Source organism: Semicossyphus pulcher, unplaced genomic scaffold (assembly GCF_022749685.1).
Source record: "Semicossyphus pulcher isolate SPU_LCO1_2020_fin unplaced genomic scaffold, fSemPul1.0.p SCAF_2, whole genome shotgun sequence".
NCBI lineage: Eukaryota > Metazoa > Chordata > Actinopteri > Labriformes > Labridae > Semicossyphus > Semicossyphus pulcher.
This window is the reverse complement of record NW_027211693.1, coordinates 8,574,857-8,601,038: the sequence shown is the minus strand read 5'-3', so window position 1 is coordinate 8,601,038 and position 26,182 is coordinate 8,574,857. Positions and strand designations below refer to the sequence as shown.

Here is a 26,182-nt window from a genome sequence, read left to right as displayed (position 1 = left end):
CTGAAGCAAAACAATAAGTGTTTAAAAAATAAGCACAGAGTTAATTATTTGAAAAAAAGCTACAATTATCTTAACATTTCAATAAAACTGCACTCATTATTGTAACTGAGCTGTTCTCTGTGTAATATTAAACAAAAAGTGAACACACTCTAACTTCTGTTCATGCATATTATCATAAGTCAAAATGACAAGTAGCTATTTCACACTAATTCAATCAATAGCAAGCTAAAGTCAGAAAGGATCATAACTCTGGATCAATAACCTCCTCTCATGTGTTGCTTTGTTTGCAGCAGCGCGGAGGCTCATCGTTCATTCACATCACAAAACGACATTAATCATTCCCACCGCAGAGGTAGAGCAGAGCCTTCTGGTAGTCTCCACCTGTGTCCTCCTGCAAAAACAACAGACACATAATTATTTTATTAATCTTAAAAAGGTTCCTCTTTACTTGCTGAATCGATTGTGAAATAATGTATTGGTTTTTTCCACATCTTTTGAGCTTTAAGAGGAAGGTCAGTTTACTCTTTCTTTTCCACTGTAAATCATTAAAATGCCCTACTTATGTTTGGTATTTTTCCCAATGACACTTGTATATCACGCTGTCACTTTTCATGCATGTGGGCAGCTATAGCCGCGGTGGGTGGCTGGCCTGCTCCTCCTCTCCACATGCTGTGTGGAGAGTTTGTCCTTGAGCGAGACAATGAACCCCTAAACTGCTCATATTGTCACTGTGACTCTTGAAAAAGTGCCAAATTAAGGTAACAGTGTTGTTGCAATGCTCCACACTCTCGCCCTTCAGCTGACACCCCCTGCCTCTGTCAGCAAGCTTAGCAAATGCCTCTAAAGTTTAGCCAATTAGCTCGTGTTAGCTGGATCCATTAAACTGCATGCAATAACTAGAGTGACAACAGAAGCCAGAGCTACCTTACTCTGAATTTTTCCTGTACATGTCACTGGAAATAATTACCGTGCACAGACAAAACTCAACCTTTCCAGAAATGCTATGTAGCTATGCGGCTAACTAGCTAGCTTCTGTTGGGAGATAAGATTTTTAACAGTACTTTATTAGTTAGGCTAATAAATTGATTTATTTTCCTGTCAGCAATGTGCATTAATCAGCATTATTATCATCGTCTAGATCGTCTATGATCATCGTCTAGAACTAAAAGCTTTGCGTCAGGAAATCACTGGTGAAAAAGTTTCCAAAATGAAGCCAATTAGCTCATGTTAGCTGGATCTGTGTAACTGTATATGATGGCTTGAACAATTACAAAGCCAAAGTAAACTTAATATGAATTTGTCAAGCCACCTGCTACAGTAAATAAATACAGTGCACACACAAAAGTCAACCAGGCTAGAGATGTTTTGCTACCTTGAAAGCTAGCTAACTAGCTAGCTTGGGTTATGAGTTGATATGTTTTATGCTATTTATTAATAAAAGTATTTCTTTAACTATCACTAACGGTGTTCATTATTCAGTATGATCATATTCATAAATGTTCAGGTAACTGCAGATGAAAAAGTGTTAACAATTGCATCCTCTACTTCATGGCAACTCAAAGTTATCCCGGTGAGTGAAAGACATCATTCTCTATTGCTGCATTCAATTTCAGCTGAATGTAAAAAACAGTAAAAAGAAACTCATTATATTGACTTAGCAGTGTTCACCATGGATTTATTATAGGGACTTGAACACAGCGCTGTCATTCCATTTTGCCTGTTGGCGGATTTTGCTGTGCTATTGCAGCACAAAAATCTGCCTGTGGCACAAAAGGAATTTCATCCATATTCACCATTAAAAAAAGAAGTGAATGCAACATTGTTAACAGGACATCTTGAGCTGCTGGTTAACTATGAGCCTCTTTATATTCAGTTTTTCTCCATGGAGGTATAAAAGTAGAAAAAAGCTATTTAAAAACCTTCGACTTAATTTTGTCCGATGCTCCAGACAAGCAATTCTTATTGAACCAAAATGGCGCCATCTTGGGGTTCGGGTATCCAGGTCTTAATCAAAGATTCATGGTTCACACACTATTTTAAAGTGGTTAGCCCCCCAGCTAACACAACTCTGGCCCAAATTAGCTGCTTTTGCTCTCTAACATGTTTTTAGCTGTTAGTGGAACCGGATACAAAAAATGATCTTTTAAATGAGGTGAAACGGTGTCGATATCCTTTTTTTGTAGACGGAATTGCTATTTTGGCGCAAATTTGTTCATATTTCTGTAGTGGTTTTCAATATGTAGGAGATATCACAGCTGTTATAAATTAATTTGGTAATTTGGTCGTAATAATACCAGAGTCATGGAGATAACTTAATATCAAAATGGAGCCATAATTACTTCCACCCGTGATTGTCAAGTAAAATATCAGCTTTGGTAATGGTCTTCTAACATGAAAAGCCATAAAAAGTTATATAAAATAGTGTCACATGGGGAAAATTTAGCTGTGAAAAATGGACAATATAATATTCTCTATAATAAAATATGAATGAAGTGTAATGAAATATATACTGGTTCAGTTCTATATTTTACTGCATTCATTATTTCACAATATCTTAATTATCTATTTATTTATTGGTTGTTTGGTAGTGCTATTTGTGGATGGCAATAACCCTGCCTGAACATCTGGCCTCAGGAGAATAGATTAATTCACTTCGGCTCATGTGAAAGGCATGGAAGCAGTCTCATCACGCTGAACAAGGCATTTAAAGTAAATTACTAATCTGTACTCCATCACTGCACTGACATGAATGGTGAATAAGCAGCATAACGTTGTTCACCCAGCTGGTGCTTTAAAGCATGCATATCAGTCATAGATGAGTATATTTAGAGCATCGGGCAGAGAAGATGTGAAGATAAATCAACTTTATGTCTTCTGAAGGATTAAGTACATGTCATAAAACACAGTAAAATACACAGAAACTCTGCGTTTGAGTGAGCAGTACCTGGATAGTGGAGTAAAGAGACGCATCGTACTTCTTCTTGAAGCTGGCTCTGATGTCCAACATGTCCACCTCACTCCTCGACACCATTATCCTCATCAGGGTGTCGTCATCAGTTCCAGCACGCTAAACACAAACAACTTCCTCTAAAAGCTGGAGTTAACAGTCTATTAAATTACATCTTCATTCCAGTTTAAATCCACTTTGCACACTAGAAAGAGAAGCTACTACGAGAAAACAAGTGCTTCAAAAACACAACTGGCTCTGTTTTCAGAAGGTACGTATGAAGGATAATTCTGGTTTTGGGTCCTTTACTACATTTTTGCAAATGTATTCATACTGTGTAGATTTAGATTTGTGGATGCATTATTCATTACTCCAGGCAGAATTAAGATTAACTTATGATGTGAAAATCAGTCGGTAAACTCTGGAAACTCGCTTGAGAATATGTGCAGCAATGTGATATTATCAGATTTTTAAAGATTCAAAACGACAAGTTTGGTTGTTTCAAACAGCACTTCTAGGACACAGCTAGCCTGGTCATTCCAAAAGTGAGAAAAATCTGCCTATCAGTACCTCTAAAGCCCACAAATTTACATGTTGAATTTGTTTAATTGTAAAAAGGCACAGTGTAAAAAAGTTGTGGTGTTATCGGTGTTGAATGCCAGGCTACTTTTTTCGCACGGCAAAGTGAGTCGCCCTAAGGCTTTACGGACAGGTGAATGAAAGCTATCGGTTAATTAATTTTTTCAGTTAGAAATTCTTTTGATATTGAATTTTTTTGTTTTCTTTTGCATATTTTTCCTGGTACATGAATTCTTGTTTTAGGATTAAATAAAACAAAACTACTCTTAAGTGTAAGACAAAAAACACATTTGTTGAGCAGTGAAGAACTCTGTAGAGATACGGCGGCACACTGAAACCTACCCTCATCGATTTATACAGGCCTTCAGCAAAAAACTCTGGTACACTCTTGACACATTTCACTGTGGAGAAATATATACATGAGGCACTGACAAGACTCAGTGTAACACTGCATTCCTGTCAAGGTACTCTGACATTGTATTGGCATTGATTTCTACTGTCAAGTGCTTTTCTCTCTCCTGTATTTCATTCTTGCAAGCACATCAGAAACAAAACCCCAGAGTTTATAAAGAGTCAAGTAGGCTATCATCTTGATAGATCACAGGTCTTACCAACAGCTACCAGTAAGTTCTCCAGATTCCCTGTGGTCTCTCCTGTAATGCTGTCCTCTATATCAGAGCCAGAGAGCTTCTTGTAGGCGTCAAACACTATAGAGAGCAATAAAAACACAATAAGACTTTTTATGTCCAGTTTGGAGTAGAATAAACCCTATTCAGCATTAAAAAGTGCAATTATTGCTGCCACAGCTTGGCCAAATGGATGTGGCTACCTCAAGCCATACACTAAATGAATGTTATGGCAGAGACAACTAAACACGCCATCTTATTCGGTATTTCAAGTTAAAACATCATGTAGTCACCTTAGCTACTGTCTGACAATAGCTAACCTTTCAACGACTGTAACAATACCATTTGATAGTGTTACGTGATATAAATAATATGATATAAATTCCTGACTGATGTTGTTAGCTAGCTAAAAGTAATGTTAGCTAGGAAATGGTTAAATGCTGTTAGCTATTTTGACTTAGTTGTCCAAATGACAAATATTGTAACTCATTAGCCACAGACAGCTAAGTCACAACAGTTAACGTTAGCACTCGTTGAACTGCTATCTAACGTTACCGTTAGTTAGCTAACATATCATAAGCCAGGAAGTCGCCTTTTCTATTAGATTGTGTAACAATAACATAGACAGTTATGTTAGCTAGGAATGTGTTGAATGCTTATGTTTTCTATTGTAACTTAGTTAGCATTTAACCAACTCCTAGCTTACATTACTGTTAATAAGTACCATAAGTTTGGCCTTTGCTATTAGATGGTGTAGGAGAAAGTAATGTTAGCAAGGATTTTTTACTTAGTAACCTACTGTGAATTAGCTGTCGAAATCAGGAAACAAATAGTGTTTTGATAACTCATTAGCTATAGTTAAACCAAAACAGCTAATGTTAATATTCAACCAATTCCTAGCTAACAGTAATGTTAATTAGCTAACAGTGCCATTTGCTAGGAAGTTTTGCCTTTGCTATCAGATGATGTAACTATCAGGCGGTAATGTTAGCTAGGAATTTGTTGAATGCTTATGTTAGCTGATGTAACTTAGCTGTCCAAATCCGTTTACAAATATTGTTTTGATAACTTGTTAGATATTTACAGCTAAGTCAACAGTTAACACACATCTATTAGCATACTAATGACCTACAGAGGCTTATATTTCTAGCTCCGCCCACCAGTCGGTTTAGAACTGAAGAAGTCTATCGAATGAGAGGTGAAAACGTCTTCAAGAACTTCAACCAAGTCCAGTTGCCTTTTGGATTAGGCTTAGAATTACATGATAATGTTAATAATTGGTGTACAATTTGCAAACCTTCACACAACAGTGTGCCTTAAAACAGAGTTTGAACCCTGAGCAGGAGGTCAGAGGAAAATGCTCAGTGTGTGAACATGGTAAATGGACTTAGAAGTCATTTTGAGAGTTGTAAGTGTTAGTTTTGATATGAGGACTTGATGCCACGGTTCCTTACTATGGCCATTTTTCATAGCCTTTGTTGGTGGTTACATTTTCTTTCTTTTAAACTTCATCCCACCTGTTGACTGACCTGTATTTTGGCCCTCGAGTCTATTTCCTTTAATATTTCAGTGAGTGGTGCATTCAGTTGGGCATAACTTAACAAGAACAGGTCTTGCCATTTTCCCCTCTGACCTCTTTTTGCAGCCGGCAATTTTTGCCCTCAGGACTGCCTCTGAGTTTATGGTTGTTGTTTATCACACTTGCTACTTTTTTGTCATGCTCTCACCTCTTAGGTTGAAGGTGTGTTTTGTTTAGACAAGTTTCAAGCTCTGCTGCACATTTCAGCCTCACCTCTTTTCAAACATTGGTGGTTTTTTTTACTTAATTTTTCTAGGGATGTATTGGAATCTGGATATGTTTTGCCGGAACCAGATATTTCTTCTACCTAAAGTTGCTCATTGTTCTTAAAAACAATCTTGTTTACAGATGCATCATGTCTCTATAAACCTCTAATTTTTGTTATCTAAGTTTTTTCTTTTTTCACCTGAGATATTTTCAGCGGTTATTTTATCAGCAGCAAATCTGAATTATTTCTCTGACACAGTAAAATTTAACATAAATCGTGTTAGTACGTCGTCGCTAACCTTCAATTTTATTCAGCATTCACACTCCATAACATTCAGATATGCTGGTACACACACACTCACCTTTCCTGAGATGCTCTGTGCTCCTGTTGCCAAGGATTGTGATGAATTTTTCCTCATCTGTGCCAAACTTGCCCTCCCCAGCGGCATACAAGTCCTGTCGTGGCAGATTGCACATTCACACTCTCACACACACAGTAACCTTGTGTGGACGTGATTGATTGGAACACATAGAGAGAGCAGTAATGAATAAGCTGATGCAAGACCTTGTAGTGTCAAAACTGCACAGGAAAGTTTTGTTTTCTCAAATCATCTTTTCTGTCTTATTTTTCATTTTTATATAAAGTGATCATTTGTACATTGGCCTGTTATCATAATTTGTGTTGGACGGTCAGAGAGCTACAGGATCACTTTAAGTTAATTATCATCGGATCCCAATTCACAGTTCAATATAAATAATTAGAAGTGGTTGACAGGCAACAAGATGATCCACTCCTGAAGGTTTGCATCCTTAATTAATGTATCTTATTGACTGTTTTTAAACCCTGACCTTTAGTTTAACTGCACAAATAGTTAACTCATAACTATGTCAACACTTAAAAGAAGAAAGTGAAATGAGGTTAAATTGGATCTGTGTTACAGTGGTCATCCACCTGTTGCGGAGGATTTTTCTTCAGGTTTAATATTTAAATTCTGTTACATGATCTTAACACATTATTGTAGCTGTCATACAAAAAAAAGACCCCAGGTGTGTCAAACTGTCTGTAAGTTGCATTTTTTAAATTGAGAAACCAGATACAAAAAATGTGTTTGACTACTTTATTGTATAAAATAGGATGATGGATTTTAATGGTTTATAATTATTGTACTTTAAATAAAGAATGGACTACTAGTATAGTATTTTTCTTTACCTCAATCTCCACTGATATTTGACTTATGTTCTATTCTATGTCTTTTTTTGTAAATAGTATTTTGTATTTCCGAGACTCTTTTTTACATGCATTACTTTCTTTTATACTTATTTGTGAGCAATGTTGGAGGGAGCCTGAGACTTAAGAATCACATAATTAAAGACTACTTCTTTGTAATTTAGTACATATGACATTAAAGGATTTGAAAATGGATGTGGATTACATTATAAAACATATTAAAAGCTATAAACACTTCAAACATCTATCCATCCATCCATTATCTATACCTAGGGTCTTATCCTACGGTCGCAGGAGCCTATCCCAGCTGTCATTGGATGAGGAGCGGGGTACGCGCTGGACTGTTCAACAGTTAGACAGACAACCTTTGACGCTCACCTACGGGCAAGGTTTAGATTCCTCAGTTAACCTAACGAGCATGTCTTTGGACTGTGGGAGGAAGCCGGAGTACCCACGCATAAACGGAGAGCACATGCAAACTCCACACAGAAAGGCCCCCTATGTCCGAACTGGGATTCGAACTAGAAACCTTCTGGCTGTGAGGCGACAGCACTAACAACTGCAACATCATCCTTATTCATCTATTTCTAATACAAATCTTCATTACAAATGCAGGAAGAATAGCAAGGCTGGAAGTTCCTCCTTCTGTCAAAGAGCTGCAATTAACTTTGAGTTTCCATTAATTACATTTTCCTAACCTTAAGGGACTAGTTTCTTCTAGTCATTGGAATACATGCATATTTGTTTTCTGGTGGGATAGAGTAAGAAGAATGGACTAATTGGACTCTCGTGTCTGTTCACTGAATACAAGGCTAAAACCAGCAGCCAGTTAGCTTAGTATAAAGATAGAACAAAGGGCTAAACAGCTAGCTTGGCTCTCTCCAAAGGTCACAAAATTAACAAAAATTAACACTTTATGTCTTGTTCCTTTAAATTGTTCATATATAAAAGTAAATAAAGACGAGACTTTAAGAAGTAACAGCATCTGGCGGAGAAATAGTCCACAATTCATTTTTGTGTTGCAGAATAAGCTCAATATCATCCCGCTTGTCTGGAGAAAGGATTGTTGTGGCACCAGGGAGGGACAATTGAAAAAGTGCAACATCTGCTTTGTGATGTGAGGTTTATCTTGTAACGGGGATTGCTTACAAAAACTGGATCCCTTGTAGAAAGCAATATAAATGCTATAAATTGTCTGACACTCATAGAAGACGTTTAAAGCTATATGTTTTTCTCATGTTCTTTTTTTCTTACCTTGGCATCTTTCTCGATCTTCCCCTCGTCCACTCCCTCCTCCCTGCTCCCCTTCACAGCCGGACAAATGATCAACAGGACAGGTAGAGAGACAGAGAGATCGGTTGACAAACAGAGAGCGAAAGTAGGTCAGCGTGGATGGAAACATGGTGAGCTCAGACAGGTAAACCCTGGAGATCACATTACCTCTGAGTGCATAAGATAATATTCCTGCTGTAGTGTATAGTGCTGTATCCCCCTCCTCTTCCCTTACACACACCTAAACCTCTCATGACTTTGTAATGGCATCACCAAAGGCTCTCATTATCAGGAAAGGAAACACAAGCCCCCACTCTCTACCTGCAGGAGGATCACCAGGAGTTTTTGATAGTACCCCGAGGTGTCACCGCAGATATCTTTCTCCAGCTTGCCGCTGAACTCTGTGAGAAAGAGGAGAAGAGAGACAGAAGATTGCTTACACTTCCAGCTCACAACGGTCTCTAATGTTTGCAATCGACCCTGCTGGGCCGTCCTCCGTCCTGCAGGAGGATCTCCAACAGCAGAGATTTGATTAGTGGGCTAAAGGACAGTGTGGCCTTCTCCTTTTCCCAGATCAAATAAACCAGCCTCTTTGCCTTTGGCCCTCTGTGTCTTTGTTGTCAAATATTTTCCACTGAGGTTTGTCGCCATTTTGACACTGGTATGTTTTAAACATCATTACAGTGAGACATGCAGGTGTTAAGAGTTTTTACTCCAATGACAGAACTCCTCCACGTTTCAGTGGGAAATCAAAGGTTGCTGCACCGTACAAAGTGTGCACATGGGAAATAAAGTCTTTACATTATCTAAGAAACTGGAGATAATAGCAGTGCTTTGATTTTTGTGAGAAAAGAAAATAATTCAAGTCTTTACACCGATTTTATTTTCACTTGCTTTTACTGTCCTCTTAAAGGAAACTATTTTTCCTAGGGTGAAAGAGCTATCCACAATAAATAGATCTAAAGTGTCTCAAAACGAATACCAACAAGTCAAATGTGAGGATGGTTTAATATGTTTAAACATGCTGCTAGTTAGGTGTATAAGAATGTATCAATATACTTAATATAGTATCGCAATATTATCTGTTGTGATACTGTATCAATTCTAAAAAACACCGCGACCCTGAACAGGATGAGCGGTACAGATAACGGATGGATGGATATGGGAGGAGTCACGGCAGTGATGTAATCTATTGCTGTGTTTGGACCCCCGACCACTAGGTGGCAGTGTTGTAATCTATCTTCAGTTATTTGACTCTTCCATTAAAACGTAAAAAAATAACCAAGACAGGTAGAAATAAGCACATAATGCCGGTTTAAATGCCAAGTGTTAAAGGGTGTAATATACAGTGTGTGCTGCTTACAATATCGCATTATATCGCAATTTGGTGAACGGACCTGTATTGTGATACATATGGTATCGCCAGATTCTTGCCAATACTCAGCCCTAATACTCGCAGCACGTCAGTCATGAGCAAAAAATCCTCACAACAAATTGTCCTGAAATTTGCTTAAAACGTTCAGTGTCCAGAGGAAGTTTTCTAATGACTTTGTTGAGCCGAAAACTTTTCCTGTAGTGCCTCGACAAGGGTGACATTTGAGAAATGTCTTAAAAACCATTTGATAGATTACCATCATTTTTTGGTACAGTTAACGTCATCCCCTCAGGAAACATTGGTGATCCTCTGACTTTCAATGTCCGAAACTTTACCTACTACGACATTTTCAGCAGCTTCAGCTGTACTTTTTGTTGTGCTAATTAGAAAAATATTTTGCCAGAGTCTGTGCTTTGAATCTGTTGTTAACATCGCGTTGATAATTCTTTCTGATATCAGGGTAAAACATGTTAATCCATCTAAAACTGTAAACTGAGATCAAGAACATTGGACACATTTCAATTTCAGTGAACAAATAGACTGTTTATAAGAAGTGGACGCAGCCGCTTGATTTGAAAACTGAAGCCTACTAATTTATATATTACCATAGTAAACATTTTCCAAATGAATCAACCAATAATTTTGTGTATTCTCCAATAGAGCACGATGTTTATGAAATGATGGCCCTATTTGGAGGGGAAAATGACAATAAAGCAGTGCATACTTTAGGGTGTGGCTACATGTGATTAACATGATAGAGACTTAGCAATGCGTACCCATCCCCTGCTCAAATAAACAAAATGGCACCAGCAAAAAAAAAGGCAGTCCACAAAGCAATGGGAGACATCAATGCCTAGGTCACTTTTTGTATACAGTCTATGATTATCTTAAAGTAGCTGTATGGCTGTAGACTCTTTTCGACCTCTTTAATGGCATATCTTCAACTTTTCAACAAACTTTTTTGAGCCATATTTTGCCCCCAAAGAAACATCAAACTTACTAATCAATACCTTCTCAAGTAAACACATTTATCTCCTTTTGTTTCCCCCTTTTACAGCTCAGTAAGTCACCTTTCTTGTACACTTTGATGATATCTTTAATCTCTTCTCCGGTCCTGGAGGCCAGGATCTCAATCAGCACATCATCATCAGTCCCGGCGCCCTGGGAACAAAACACAATATGTGGATGAACTCAATATGAGAGGATGTGGGCTTTGTGTGGCAGCGAGTCCTCAAAGCAATCTTATCTGTTGTTATTATACTCGTCTTGTGGTTGGTGCAGAAGCAAAAGCTAAAAAATGGTTGACACACTGAGGAGGTGTGACATTAGAGAGTGAATAAACTCAGGGTGCTGGAGTGAATTAGCTTCAGGGTTCAGCCATACTTTACAGATAATTCAGCTCTCTTTGCTGTAATTAACCTTCCAGTAAAATATGTCTGATGTACCAAACTACAATGGAGCTGATGGGAACGTCGAGGCCAAGTCCTAAATGCTCTGCCTTCACTTTGATTGAACATTTCATTTTGCGCTGGTGCTGCAAATGTAAATGTCATTAAATAATAATACGAAGCACCAAAAAAAAGTTCCATCTGTAGCTTATTAGAGGATCAGGAGTGTCAGGCAAACTTCCTTCAAACTTTAGGAGCCTTCAGTGGGACATAAAAAGCAGCAGAGGTATGTATGCTATGCCTGAAAAAAAAAAAAGGCTGAAATCTAAGCTATAAAAACAAATTGGCTAATAGATCCAGCCCTACAGCAGCAATAATATGGGCTCATTTTATACCTCTACATTGGGTGAGACAATCTTATTCAGCGGAGTAACATTAAAGCTGCAATAGGTAGATATAAAGTGAAATTGCACAGAGAAAAAACACGTATAGGAAGCTGTCACAAGTATATGAAGAAGAGGTTATATCTCTAAAGAAGACCAGCCTTGACCTTTGACCTTTAATAGATTTACAGCAGACACATAGAGAAAGGTGTAAGAGTAACTTATTAATAAAATTTAAAAAAATGTTGAAAATATACAGGATGATTTTCATTATGGAGACCATAAACATATTGAGCATGAGGGTCACATGTTGCCATGGTTACAGCAGATTGTTTCTCGTGGAAATTTTAACCTGATTTTGGCTGCAACAAAACACCATGTCTCCAGTTGGCTTTAGTTTGTCCAATAAGCATAAATTAGTTCATTGTAGTCTGTTTATTTATTGTTCGTTACTTCAGCAAAGGAATTTATGATTTCCGTGCTTTTTGTTTGTCTCTTTGACAGCATGATGAGAGAAAACGATTACCCTGATTTTCATGAAACTTGTTAAAAACGGGGAACTTTGGGCCAAAGATAAAAACATTACATTTTGGACCAGATCCAGAGCTGACTCATATACATGCAATAATAGCGAAAATACAAAGACACACTAGAGTTAATGGCAAAGTGAATGGTGGTGTATGACTTAATATAGGGTTACAACAATGGTAAATGGACTGTACTTTCTCGCTTTCTTTCGCTTTTCTCGTCTTCAGACCACTCAAAGAACTTTTACACTTCATGTCACATTCACCCTTTCACACACTGATGGCAATGGCCTAAGTGCCAATCTCCAATCAGGATTTAAGCACATAGATATTTGGGGAAGCGATTTGGGGTTCAGTGTCTTGCCCAGGGACACTTCAACATGTGACTGTAGCGGTTAGAGTTCGAACCCTCAAACTTCAGATTGAGAGACGACCGACTCTACCACTGAGCCCCAGCCGTCACAATGAGTTAGTATTACATCAAACCTCGATGTAGAAACAAGTGCAGCAGAAATGAAAACAAAACAAGCCTATTTAATTATTATTGTAAGGTTGCAAAACATGCATAAATGTGTTTATCGTTTCTTATAGTATATAACCTTTAACAATCATTCATCCTCCTCCGGTTGCAGATTGTCTTCTGCCAGTTTATCACAAAAACATTTTTAATAAAAAGCTGTCATGTTCATGATGTCATTCAGTCTACTTATTTAATATCTGCACATATAATGAAGTGTTTCTTTGTTTTTTCACAACTGTGTATAAAGTAGTGTAGTATAAGTACATAATAAATGTATAGCTGAGATAGTGACACTCCGGCTAGGCACAACCATATTTTGACTGAATAATTCTTCTAGTTTTGGAGGACATATATCCCGAATCAGTATCAGCTTTACTGGCCAAGTATGTGGTCACATACAGGGAATTTGACTCTGGGTTTTCTGTGCTTTCAATATACAGACACGTATACTAAACAGATATACTAAACTTAAAAACAAGGACAGGTTACACAGACATGTAGACATTAAAAACTAAATCTAAACTACTATATACAGACCGAGACAGGAGGCAATAGTGCAATGGTGCAAAAGAGATTGCAAAGGTGCAGAGATGAATATGGTTGTGAATCAGAAGATTCAACCTCCAGCTTCCACAGCTAATGCTACCTTTCTGACAGTCGAAACAAAGGCAAAAAATCTGTCATGACAACTGTGAAACAGCTTTATACCCTGTGACAAAATAGAAATAATTTTCCATTGAATACGTTTGTGTCCTTCATCATTTTAAAGCTGTCTAAAGAAGCTGTAAACCATCAAAGACCTTTTTATCTTTCCCAAAATGATTTAATCCTCAAATTACAAAATGTCATTAAATTCTTTTAACCAGCTGGACGTAGAAAGTCTTCACAACAAGCCAACAAACCCACAACCGGACTTACTATCTCCTTATGTTGTGGTTAAGGCTAACAGTTACAACAACTTGGACCTCATTTGGACTCATGTTTGTGGACACCTGCAGCCTGTTGTATGGGCTCAAATTCAGCCTAGTTATAACATAAATTATTACTAGGTTGTGATTAATGCATTATTAAAGAGTTAAGTAACAACAACTAAACAACTAAATACTTGCACATGTCTGCAGGGCACTTATAATAAATAAATGCCACAGATTTATAATCAATAATGGTAATATAGCATTTTTTCTGCCATACAGCATATTTCTTATATTGATTGCATGCCATTTTGCAAACCAGTTATCCAGTAGAGACTTTCTATATTGATTTGATATTTCTGTTGCCCTATCTTACTACATGTGCTCCAATGCTAAGCTAGTCATGCTAGCCAGAAAGCTAATGTGCACACTAACCATGATGATGGAACTCTGGCCACTTGCCTGAGTTATGACTCACATCAAAACCTAATTTATGCATAAAGTCATCATGGTGCGACCAATTTAAGTGGCTGAGTTAGCTGAAAATAACTTACTTTAGCCTTATATTTTGACTTTAGACCCTAAGCTATGAGAGAACTTAAACAAAGCCATTGCTAACCAGGGCTGAGTCTTATTTTCACTCTTTATTTAACTCTGGTATCGGTCTATTTCCTTATCTAGGAGCTAACTTTGTCTGTTTACCACCTGGTGTTTGCAGGGTCAGTACAGTAGGTTTTTCAGAGCCTGTTTGCTAAAAACTGCTTCTGCCTGCAGCCAGAAAACCTGTTTGATGAGATGTGTGAGAGTGAACTTTACAGGAAAGAGTCATAAAAAACAAAATCATGCCGGAAAAAGAGGATGAGGAGAATGCGGGTTCATTTCTAGAAGTCGGTTGTTGCAGCAGCACCATGACAGAAATAGCTACTGATAAATATGAGAGTAAAAAATAAATATCAAGAGGTACATTAAACTAACATAATAATATACATAAAACAGAATCTATACAAGAAGAATGAATGACAAGATTCCTGTGCACAAGAGGCATTCGTGTGATTAGTTTCAAATGGCAAATCAACAGGAAGTAGTCCTTCCTCTTGGCTGACATTTTAACGTGTCGATCACAGGTGAAACTGACACCATCAATAATGGCTGAGTTCCATTTATCTGGGCCAGTGCTGCGTCTCTGTGATTGTGCATGCTGGCTCACTGGCATGAATTAAATAGAAGGGAGCCCTCATCACTGTTATTAGTTCACACATTTTGCTTCCTGCAGAGCCAAGTCAAACTGAGAGCCATGAAGCATCAACGTTGGAGCAAATGTGCACAAATACCTCCAAAAAAAGTGACTGAACTGTATAATCTGTGGGACTTTTGACATTTAAGATCTGCATTAAATGTAGAATATGATAAAAAAGAAATTCACCTTGAGAGCCTTGTGCAGTTGTGTAGCATCATATAAGCTAGGAGGGGTCATCAAGGCAACGATCAGACTCTCAAACAGCCCACCGAGCTCCGATTTCAGGGCGCTGACCAGGTCCTGTGGGGAACAGATGATAAATGACAACAAACAATATCAATTGAGTTTGTTTTGCACTTGTGTTGCATCATTTAGATGCTGTAACATGAGAGAAACAGAAAAAAAGACTGATATGGTGCTTTTAACTCTAAACAATATATACTGAAATATACTGAAAATTAAGTGTGACAATATAAAGAGGGCACTCAGGTTCGTCGTGTTAAAGAGATCATTAAGTTACTTTGCACTGCATTCTCAGAGAAATGAGGACATGTCTGCTGGAACTACTTTCCTTTCATTTATATCTTTTATCTCTTTAATTTCTTTCATTTATATTTATTGCTTTTACTTCTTCCTGCTTCATTTATGCTCTTTGACTGCTTTTCATTGCTTTTACTCTTTCTTCTCTGTTTCCTCTCTGCTGCGTTTTAACGTTTCGTACATCTTTTGTCTCCTTGGTCTGGCATCTGGCCGTGCTGTTTGGGCTCTTTTGTTGCTTAATGAGTTTCCTGATTTGCTTGTTTTTGTGATTTGCTTTTCTTGGTTGTCAAAGAACTTTGTCAACTCTTGTTTTTAAATGGTGCTGTATAAATACAGTTTTTATTATTATAACAATTAGGATACATTTAAAAAGAAGTGGCTTTGGTGGATGGCAGCGAGGAAAATCAAGAGTTACAACTGTGACAAAGGGAGCCAACTGTAGACGTCTGGTTAAATGAGGAAGTGTCCTCAATTACCGTTCATCGCCATTCGGTGCCGCCATAGAGAACGAAATTGAAATCTTCGAGATTGAATCTTTAACGTTGCCAGTAAAGATTAAACTGACACATTCCATATGTACTTTTTTTAACTGCCAGGTAGGCTGATTAATTTTAACTTAGTTTGCAATATTTCTTTACACTAGCTAATCAAAGAAGCAAATGTTACTCACAGACGACTTCATCTAAACTGATTTGTGTATGTAATGAATCTCATATCTGGGCTTGGCTGGAAGCACGATCTGAGTCAATAAAAACCGGGAGTAATGGCATTTATCTTTGTTGTTAGAGCTGTTGGTTTCATTATTTAATTATGTGTCTGTGCGTGTGTGTGTCTGTGTGGTTCTTCAATATACAGCCCAGTCAAACATTCATCTATTTAACAGCCTAATATATGAGCCCTCTGACAGAAAAGCCCCTTTTTTCTAGATTACACAGCCCGTTCCCTATTTCACATTAACTATCTGTCACCAGTTTCATTTCTGCTACAAGCCATTCTAATTAATTCCCCTTAAATGGTTTGTCAAACGGTGCATTAGAGCGCAGATGTGACAGACTTAACGATATAGAAATACATACAGGGAGTGGTGGCAGAGAAAAAAGGACATGAACTCTCTGGGATATGATATTACATTTTTGTTTTTATGTTCTAGTTCATGTTTCAGTTTTTATTGCAAATGAGAAGTTTAAGGCTATCCCTCCTTTTTTAAATATGCAATAAAGCAGAAGGAAATGGTGATAGGAGCACAATAAGCTCCTTTGTTGGCTCATTTTGATAAAACAATGTAATTTCCAGGGATATTCCTGCCGCTACACTCTTCTTGTTCCTCTTTACTCTCAAGCTGTCTCATCTATTTCTACTTCAGGCGGCAATTACATTTGCCTGAATGTTTTTCAGTTACCCACGCTGAAGGCAAATTAACTTGCTGCTTTCAATCCACAGGTGGTCATAAAGTAACCTGACAGTGTGATGGAACAGTAAAGCGTTAAATGGGCCAAGCCTTGAATAACTAATAGCACTGAAAGCTAGTCCACGAAGACTGCAGGCGTTTGGTCTTTCCACCTCGTCTGTAACTCATTTTTCCTTGAATGATTGTCAAATATTGATCCAAACTGTCATCTCGTGCTCTGCAAATCTTAATGACAGGAAAACCTGATGTTTAAGACGGCTGAATGACTTAACTGCAGTTACACAAGTCAGATCAATGTAGAAAATAACACAATTCAAAAAGTTTAAGTACCCAATCTGCAGAAAAGTAGCCCCCGTGAGTGACAAATGATATTATGTGACATAGTTTTATTTTTAATGCTGATGCAACACTGTGTAATCATTAGTTTATTGTGGTAGCTGCCACAGTTGGACCTATTTTACATGAAGTTGGCATCTCGGTGTAGTGGCTCTCTAACCGGGGGGACGGCCCCTCTCACAAGGGTCAAAATATTAATCTGAGGGGTCATGACCTGATGAATGAGGATGGAAAGAGGAAAAACAACTTCTGCTGAGTAAATCTTTGGACTTTTTTTCCTAATGTTTGCCCTTTTTTGGGGGGTAACGTGGATTATTTTACCTCATTTGCCCTACAGTATAATAGTTACTTAAATGAAACATTTTGAGAACTTATTTTTATATTATTCAACTAAACACTTCTTTCTTGTAAGAATCAAAAGCCATGTTGGTTGTAAGCTGCTGGTTTAATCAATAAGATTAACTGTATTTGATCTGTTGACGGTGTTCTTAATTTGAAAAGTACAGCTGATAAATGTAGTAAAAGAGCAATTTTCTTAATAAAATGTGGGTATAAAGTAGCATTAAATCCAAACTCTAGTTTCTTGCGCTTATCGGCTCATGGTGGCAGCAAACTAAGCAAGTTGACCCAGACCGTCCCTTCCAGGGGGCTCTGGGTTTGCCCCGGGGGTCTCCTCCCAGTTGGACGTGCCTGGAAAACCTCCACAGGGAGGTGCCCAGGAGGCATCCTGATCAGATGCCTAACCCACCTCAACTGGCTCCTTTCAATGCAAAGGTGTAGCGGCTCTACTTCGAGCTCCCACTGGATGTCCGAGCTCCTTACCCTATCTCTAAGGCTGAGCCCAGACACCCTGCTGAGGAGACTCATTTCAGCCGCTTGTATCTATACTACCCAAAGCTTAGGGACCGTAAATTAAAACTTTTTGTAATACTTTCTTTATCTTCTTCTTCTGAACAAATCACATGAAAGACCAAAAACTAAATACAACTAATCCACCAGAGATGAGATAGTTTAAACTGTTTCTACTACCATTACTAAAAGAGGTTTGGCCTTTAACCTCTTAAAACCTTGAATAGCACAAAACAATGTCTGACCAGACTCCTGCTGATTAGTTCTGCCCATGTAATGACAGTATATTTCTGTATATAACGTCATCCAGGTGATGTTGGCTAGTGAGGAGGACACAGCCTCTGCAATGACCTGTAACCATCGATCACTGTGGCTGCAGACTGTCATCAGCTCTCTGTTTCTTTCCCAGCGGCTCACCTCACCTTTCCGAAGGCCTTTTTGTACGCTGCCTTAATTTGCTGCCGCTGATCGTTGCTGCGAGCTGCCAGAAGCATGAGGATGGCATCTTCATCCGTACCTGGACCAAAAGTCAAATACACATACATTAAAACATGTGGGGAAATATGGATAAAAGTCTTAAAATGAAACCTTATTTTTTATTTTTAGACACAGATTTTATCATGTACAAGATCTATTCTGTTTGCCTGCTTTCCTTAGACGAGCCTGATTGACAATCGACAGCTGGCAATATACAAGTTGACGCTGTAAAGCAGGAGATCAGCTTTTGAAAGGATTTGGGAAGGCCAATGATCAAACAATCAATAGCTCCTGAGAGAAAACAGCTCGGAACGACAAACAGGATGGAAAGCAGTGTGTGATATTTCCTCTGAGGGATCAGAATGTTGAATTAGTTCGAGGTAATTACGGTTCAAAGCCCGCAGGACCTCCAGTGACAGCTCTCACTATGGACAGATGTCTGCTTGAGGCAGATCTTATCTTGCTTCCACATTAAATTGCCAAGCTGATTTTTCCTAATTACTTTTATTGTGAAACAGACAGGAAGCTGGAGATAAAACGGAAAAAATGGTGGTGGTCAGTAAGGTTGCATTAGCGTTAATCGCTACAGCGTGAGCGCCTGTATTACACCTTTAATTCAATGATTGTCATCTGGCTCATTGATTCTCACTAATGACGTTTAGATTGCGGTGTCCCATTTTGTATGTGTATCACATGAGAGAGGGAAATGGGGTCAAAGGTCAAGCTATTAAAAAATCATCCAAATTAAGCAGGAGACCTTTCTAACAAGGACAGAAATGATGTGGCACAGGATCCCTGTATTACAAAAGCTTTAAATGACTCATCTCCTGAAAATAACCTCCATGTTAACAGGTTAATGAATTTGTTTTATCAATTAAAGTTAAGTGTATAAACGCTTCGAAGCAGGAGGTTCACATTTTTAATATCAGTTTTGATCACTCTCAAAGGTGCTTCTACGCAATCCATCAAAAAGTCCTCTGGTGAATGTGTCTGTTTAAATTTGGGCATGTGAGTTAAGTTTGAACCTGTAATCTAAGCATGCACTGATGATAGTAAAACACAAGGAGCTGCACTGCTACAGGTACAGGTGAGATAAGCTAAATCAAACCAGGAAGTCCAGCTTGAAGGCTTATCAGACCTTCCACAGCAGTTTATCCTTCACTCTATAAAGTTATAAGCAGTTTTCTTCTCTTTCAACAGTTTCAAGGTAAACTTATGGAATTCAATTTACACTCAATGCTACAAACACAACAAAGTATTCTACTGAAACTCTTTAACATACTTGGCACAAGAAATGCAGCTTGATGAACTTATATTATCGTAAAAGTTCTTCTGTACTTATTTTTCTTGCGAGACGACCCTTTGTATGTGTAGTTTGTTTATCTGGCCTTCACAAATAACTTTAACATCGACTATGGCAGAAAAATGTCCTAACACCTGCACATACATACACGTGGAACATTTGGTCAAAGGTGTGAAACGGTTGCAGTTCCGTCAGGCTCAGGCAACAGGTTGGGTTAAAGAACGAGATTAGTTAAATTATGTACATGAGTTATAGCTGTGTCCCAATTCAGGGGCTGCATATTTGAAGGTCAATTACGTCAACGAAGTCTGTCCCATTTCGAAGGCTCCTTCAGATGTGGCCCACAAATGCGTCCTCCTTTTCCCGGGCCACGAAGGATCCATTGGGTGCATCCTTCGCAGCCCAACGTATCCTGAGAATTATTGCACACCGATTCAAATGTAATGGTGGACTGTTATACGGCCGAGTAAACGTTTCTGGTTTCAACCTAAGCCACCGAAATGAAACACAGCTTATGTATGTAAAAGTGACATGTCATCTTTTGGTTTGGCACCAAAGTCTCATGTTAAAACGGACTTTCTTGTTCTTTATAAAACTTCACCTGACGTCCACCTTTGCTCTTTAATAATTAGTACAGACATTCAAGGTCAACGCCTATTTAAACATTCATATTTGCCTTAATGAATTATTGCATAATTGACGTTCAAGTTGTATTTTCTGAGAAAGCATTTTTACATTAAAAATTACATCGTGGTGCCTCAAGTACTATGGTTTGTCAGGGAAGTTTGTGTCACCTTTCATCTTGTTCTTAGTGTCAAAATATATCCTTACTCTTAAATATTTAATGATGTTTAACAAAATATGTATTAAGTAGATGTTCTGCTTCTGCACTGCCTGTACTATCACTTTATCCCTAAGACTATACACAAAAATTTGAAGACATATAACCATTTCAGATAGTATAAAAGGCCACCCAGACAGTAAGTGCTCATTACTGTAGTGTTCTTGCAAAAATCTTAGTTTTCTGACATGTCTTGACAATATTTTCTATAAAGTTTAAGTTTAAAAGTTGGTGATTCACATATTTTCTTCTCATTAGACTAAACACGCTGTTAAAGTAAAGTTATACTCCATGCATCAGTGGATTGAACTAATTGTAGAGAGCAGCAAAAGGAAAAACTTCCCTGACAGCTGAGTCATTGTTGGTTTCAGAGAGAAGCAAAACAAACAATAAACTGCCTGATAAAGCACTTTTTCCAAACAAACTCCACTGCATTTATTTTTTACTAATGACACAAGCTAGACACGACTGTCCCATCTGGGAAAGTAAACGTACTTAATTAATAGCTTAATTGTCCGTGAAGCGAATTTTAATAAAAGTGGTAATAAAAACAACTTTGAAATGAGCCATCCAGAAGTTTTGGTAATAAACACTTAAAGAATCTTCCATTGTATACACATTTCGATTACGGAGATCTGTTCATCTTCCCCATATAAACATAGTCACAGTAAATTAACAATCCTCAATGTTAATTCTTCTTAATAAAACCTACCAATTCCTTTCATGGCTTTGTGGAGGATTTCAGCGTCATGTTTGGCGTTGAAGTTAACGAAAGGTTGAACGCTGCCTCTGTGTGCCTGTAGGAAGAGAGGAACAAAGATAAAAGTTAAACACACTTCAAAACACTTTATTAATATGTGGATTTTATGTTTTGATCCTTATTGATATAAATAGTGATATATCCATTAAAGAAGTCCCTGTTGCTATTGTTACTTATTTTAGATACAAGTTGATACAATGCGACCAATGCATTGATTAAGAATGGCATACAGACAGTTTCACCAGAACTCTTAAGTTGGTGTCCATTATCAGGAAATAACAGACACCCTGCAGCCAATCAGAATGAAGTATTCATCATGGCCATGGTATAACTGATGATAATGCACCTTCTGGCAAAGTAATGGTATATCAGCTGATAATGGCCATTTAATAGTCTGATGATATCTAAACAGGGTGGTGTGCAAATGAGGTATCAACTTAAACAGAGTGATTTGCTAGAGATGTAGCAAATGTTTTTAAAACGAGAGGGTTTTTTGTCTTTATTGAAGTGCTTCCTCTGCCTAACAAGAATAAAACCTCAGCAGAGACTCTGAGAATGTTTCATTTCTGGGCATAAAGATACTGAATATTTCTGTAAATGATCTTTGTAACTGCATTATTAAAATATAGCAGGTGGCCATCAAAACTCGACAGGGTTTAAATGTTGTCTATCTAAACTCCGGGGCAAGTACTTAAAGAATAATCTACATCGAGTCTGGCTGCCGCTTTATGTTAATTTAAGGAATGTGCTGTGCCTCTCTTGTAGGAGATTGTTCAGCAGGGAAATGTCATTTCAAAAAGCAATAAAACATCTGCCTCAGCTGCAGCCTTGTTCCAAACTTGTGCGCAGGTGGGAGAAGTGATACAATATTGTCTCCCCCTCCTCCCAATTATGGTTTATGACCTCTTTTTGTTGGTCATTTGTTTTTATACAGAGAAGCTATTCTCTCGGTGATGTAATCAAGGGAACAACCTTATCCTCCTCTTAAAAGATGATGATGTTTTACTTCGAAGTGTCTCTCTAAGACCTCATTGTCACAGCCTTCAGTCTGCCACATGAAACTGAGATTATAATTTTACACCATAATTTCTTTTTAGAAACTCTCCAACTGTCTTTAATTTAAATTATTTTTTCATAACTGGAGTATGAATCAGCATTTATTTTATTATCCAATTTTCTGCCTTTCATTATAACATTTGGCATTCATCTTCCACCAGAATGTAAGATAGAGAATACCAAACTATCAGAGGATTTAAAATATCATAATATTTATCAAATATAATAATATTCAAAATATTATTGAATTAATTTTCATGAACTGTTGGAAAAAAACATTTGAAGGTCCCCAGAAGACAAGACTTACTGGTCCCTTTGCTGTTCATCTAGCACCACAAGCAGGTCCAATACTTCATTAAGTTTTTTTAAAATAACCTCTCTACATCTAATATTGCTTTGTCTTTTTATTGACAACAATAAAGTTGACATTTTTGATTCAGGGTCAGATATTGTGTTTGTATTACTACTGCATGCATTGCCATGAATTATGGAAGAGACATGGTGATCTTCTGACTTTATGAGGTGACATTTCTCCTCTATCCTAACTTACGGTTTATTACCAAATGTCTGCAAAGCTAATGACATTCCACTAGCCTCAACTGTACTGTATTAATTGTTGCTTCGCAAATGTTAGCATGCAAAAAAGCTAAACAAAGATAGAGAAAATTGCAAACCTGCAAGAGGTCAGCATGTTAGCAATGTTGTTAGCTTGTTTACCTTGGCATTTAGCTCAAATTGCAGCCTCACAGAAAAGACAGCATGACTGCAAACTTGACTGCAAAAATGATTGCTAAACAACATAAAAAAGTCAAAACTCTTTATGCAGATAATTCACAATCAACATTAAATTTTGTTCCTTTGTTGTAAAATTCCCCATATTAACATAGCAGCCATTTTTTCTCTGAAGTCCCGCTCAGGGTGGGAAGCTCGAATGGTGTTGTGTTGTCGTACTGCCGTGTTCCAGGCTGCCTGTCATAAACGTAAGAAATCCAACAAATAATTATCATTTCACAGCTTCTCCATTAAGCAGCAACTGAAAAGAAAATTGATAGAAAAATCCGTAGTGAAATCTGGCTATATCAGGAAAAAAAAATATTGCTAACCAATTAGCTACCATTGTGCAACAGCTAAAATTCTTATGTTTTTCGATCTCACAGCTGCTTTCAACACAGTGGACCAAAATGTTTGAATTTCTTGCCTTGAGCACTGTGTGGGTTTGAAAGGTACCGCTCTGGAATGGCTCAGATCTTACTTGCTGACAGAAGTTTCTCTCTCTCCCCTCTCCCATCTGGAGTCCCCCAAGGCTCCACTCTTGGTCCTATCTTGTTTTCATTATACATGCTCCCCTTTGGCTCTATCCTTAGAAAATATGGAATCTCCTTCCACTTTAATGCTGATGACACACGACTCTACCTGCCCTTGAAAAAGAAAGACACAAACTTTTTTGAGCTGCTTATCCAGGGTCAAGTCTTTTTTATCTTTTAATGATTTCGAAAAAGTTGCACTCTTTTATAACCACCCGTCTTTACTATTGCAGTGCACTTTACATTGGTGTTAGCCGAGCCTCTCTGTATCGCCTGCAGCTTGTTCAGAACGCAGCAGCTCGTCTTTTAACTGTTACACACAAACGTGAGCACATTTCCCCTGTTCTGGCTTCGCTTCACTGGCTCCCCGTGCGTTTTAGGATTGATTTTAAGATTTTATTATTAACTTATAAATCTTTAAATGGGCTTGCTCCGACCTATCTTGCAGACCTTTTAAAAACTCATGTTTCTTCAAGGACTCTCAGATCTATTGACCAGCTGCTTCTGGCTGTCCCAAGGTCAAAGTTGAAGCTCAGGGGTGACCAAACCTTCTCAGTTGCAGTTACAAAGCTCTAGAACGCTCTTCAACCAATTTTTTTATTGCTAATATTATTGTTGATGGGGCTACACTGTAAGGTAATTAATTCTGAAATATGACCACACATTTCTGACACCTTTATCTAAGCTTGGACATAAAACACACTGGACGTTTCCTATCGTGTAGTAAAACACTATCAACCGCAATGTTAGCTAAAAACTGGTTGAATGCTAACTTTTACTAGCAGTAGCTAGTGGGTTATCAAATACGTTGTCCCTTGGATATTTGTCCATCCTGATTTTCACAATACATCGTCTTCAGTTTCTGACATACGAATAAGGGAGAGGTGAAATAAAACAAATGTGCAAAATGTAATTTCTTAATGATAGCAGTTGTCTACCGGAAGCTAACTTTTTTAGCTAATATGTTGTTCTAACTTGAAATATGGCCTGATCTCTCTCCGGATTTTCCTATCCATTGTTTTTTCAGTTGCTGCTTAATGGACAATCTGTGAAATTATTATAATTTGTCAGATTTCCTACAATTATACGACAAACAAATAGAACAGTATAATATTACAGCAGCATTTGAGCATCCCGCCCTAAGCAGGAAATCAGAGGAAAATAGTTGCTGTGTGAATATTGTGAATGTGTCTTGATTCTTACATGTTTTTTTAAACATATATTAATGAGAAGATGGCCTCTTAAACAGGATCTATACATGTTTTTGTTCAATCATAGTCAGTGCTATCACAGAAAGGCTGTTTCCTCCACTTCTCAAGTGCTTCATTTTCAGGCATACCACCATCAGGGAGTCATTGTCTCCCAACTGTTCTTTGATGAAATTGTATCTCAGTGGGGATACAATTGACACCTATAGCTTCCACGCGCATGGTAATACAATATGGTGCAAATTAGACCAGCGTCATCAGCTGAAACTTGGAGTTCCTGCCATCACTTTACCTCCTAAATCAACTTATCCTCATCAGACAGTCTGAGGTCTCGCTACAAGCTGGAGAGGATAAAATTAAATCAAGGAAATGAAGCTGCTCCTTTTCTTTTAGTGCCAAAGTGAGAATGCTGCACAAGAGAGTCGCGCTGATGTTTTACTAATGAATGCATCTCTGCTGAAAGTCCTTTCAGGGAATTCGGGATCATCTAAAAGTGAGGGTATCTGTGCGCATCAAGTCTTCACAGAATACAAGAAATGGGAAAAAAGATGAGGATTAAATTAAATGAAAAAGCAATCAAATTATGGAAAAAACAATGTGGCTACAGTTCATGCAAATCAGGGGCTGCTGCTGACAGTTATTGGTGGTGGTTATTGTTTAAAACTGATCATGCAGTGCAGGTCTCAGGGTGGCTGGAAAAGGCACTGACCTTTCAATAGTCGAGACACACTTCATCACACAAACATGTCGGTTATTTCTGCTGCTGTGCCTACAACACTTTGGTTTTATAGTTGTTGTCTCACAGCGTTTACCATACTCCAAGTGTTTTTCATATAACAGAAAATAAAAGTAAGAAAGGAAACACTTACCATCCTTTTTATCTGACGGAAGACAACCTGAGAGAAAATGCAACAGATCACAAAATCCTTATTAAAACAGACAGAATAAGTATGTAACTGTCTAAAAGCTTGAATTTAATTGCGCATTAACCATCTAAGCATGAATCCATAGCAGTATCTGTAAGTCTGTTCTCTTACCGAGCTCGTCTCTTCCTTCCACAGGTGATCCTGTAGCTCAGGTAGAAGCTCTTTATTGTCTGTGTAGGCAGCACCGTCACAGGGGAAGGAGCTGTCAAGCCGCACTTCCTCATCCGCATGCGGTGTTTTCTTTCACTCGCTGTCAGTCGAACAGGAGATCACGACCTCATGAACTCAGCTGCATTAGGTTTCCTTAACAGAAGTGACAAGGGGTTAAAAGTTTCTGCTACAGTGAGTTTCCACAGGCGCCAGAGGGCTAATGCTCCAGCACGTTTCTTACATAT

The 26,182-nt window shown here is 38.0% G+C and overlaps 1 protein-coding gene across 1 annotated transcript; it reads right to left on the bottom strand.

Annotated features, from left to right (window-relative positions):
* On the bottom strand, positions 1-25,908 carry anxa5a (annexin A5a). The gene is made up of 13 exons (XM_069670228.1): positions 25,899-25,908; positions 25,731-25,757; positions 21,246-21,330; positions 18,335-18,429; positions 14,966-15,079; positions 10,884-10,974; positions 8,760-8,839; positions 8,421-8,471; positions 6,301-6,394; positions 4,138-4,233; positions 3,869-3,927; positions 2,945-3,067; positions 1-391 (listed from the first exon to the last, which is right to left on the bottom strand). Exons 2-13 carry the CDS (start codon positions 25,731-25,733, stop codon positions 332-334), a joined length of 951 nt encoding a protein of 316 aa, XP_069526329.1. The 5' UTR covers positions 25,734-25,757; positions 25,899-25,908; the 3' UTR covers positions 1-331.
* Between the last annotated feature and the right edge of the window lie 274 nt (positions 25,909-26,182).

Bases quoted from the DNA above. Each gene is read 5' to 3' on its own strand.
- anxa5a (XM_069670228.1), bottom strand. The intron at 8,840-10,883 runs GTGACTTACTGA...TCTTTCTCACAG, and splicing joins CATCAAAGTGTACAAGAAAG to AGTTCAGCGGCAAGCTGGAG. The intron at 4,234-6,300 runs GTGAGTGTGTGT...TGCTCTCTATAG, and splicing joins CACAGAGCATCTCAGGAAAG to TGTTTGACGCCTACAAGAAG.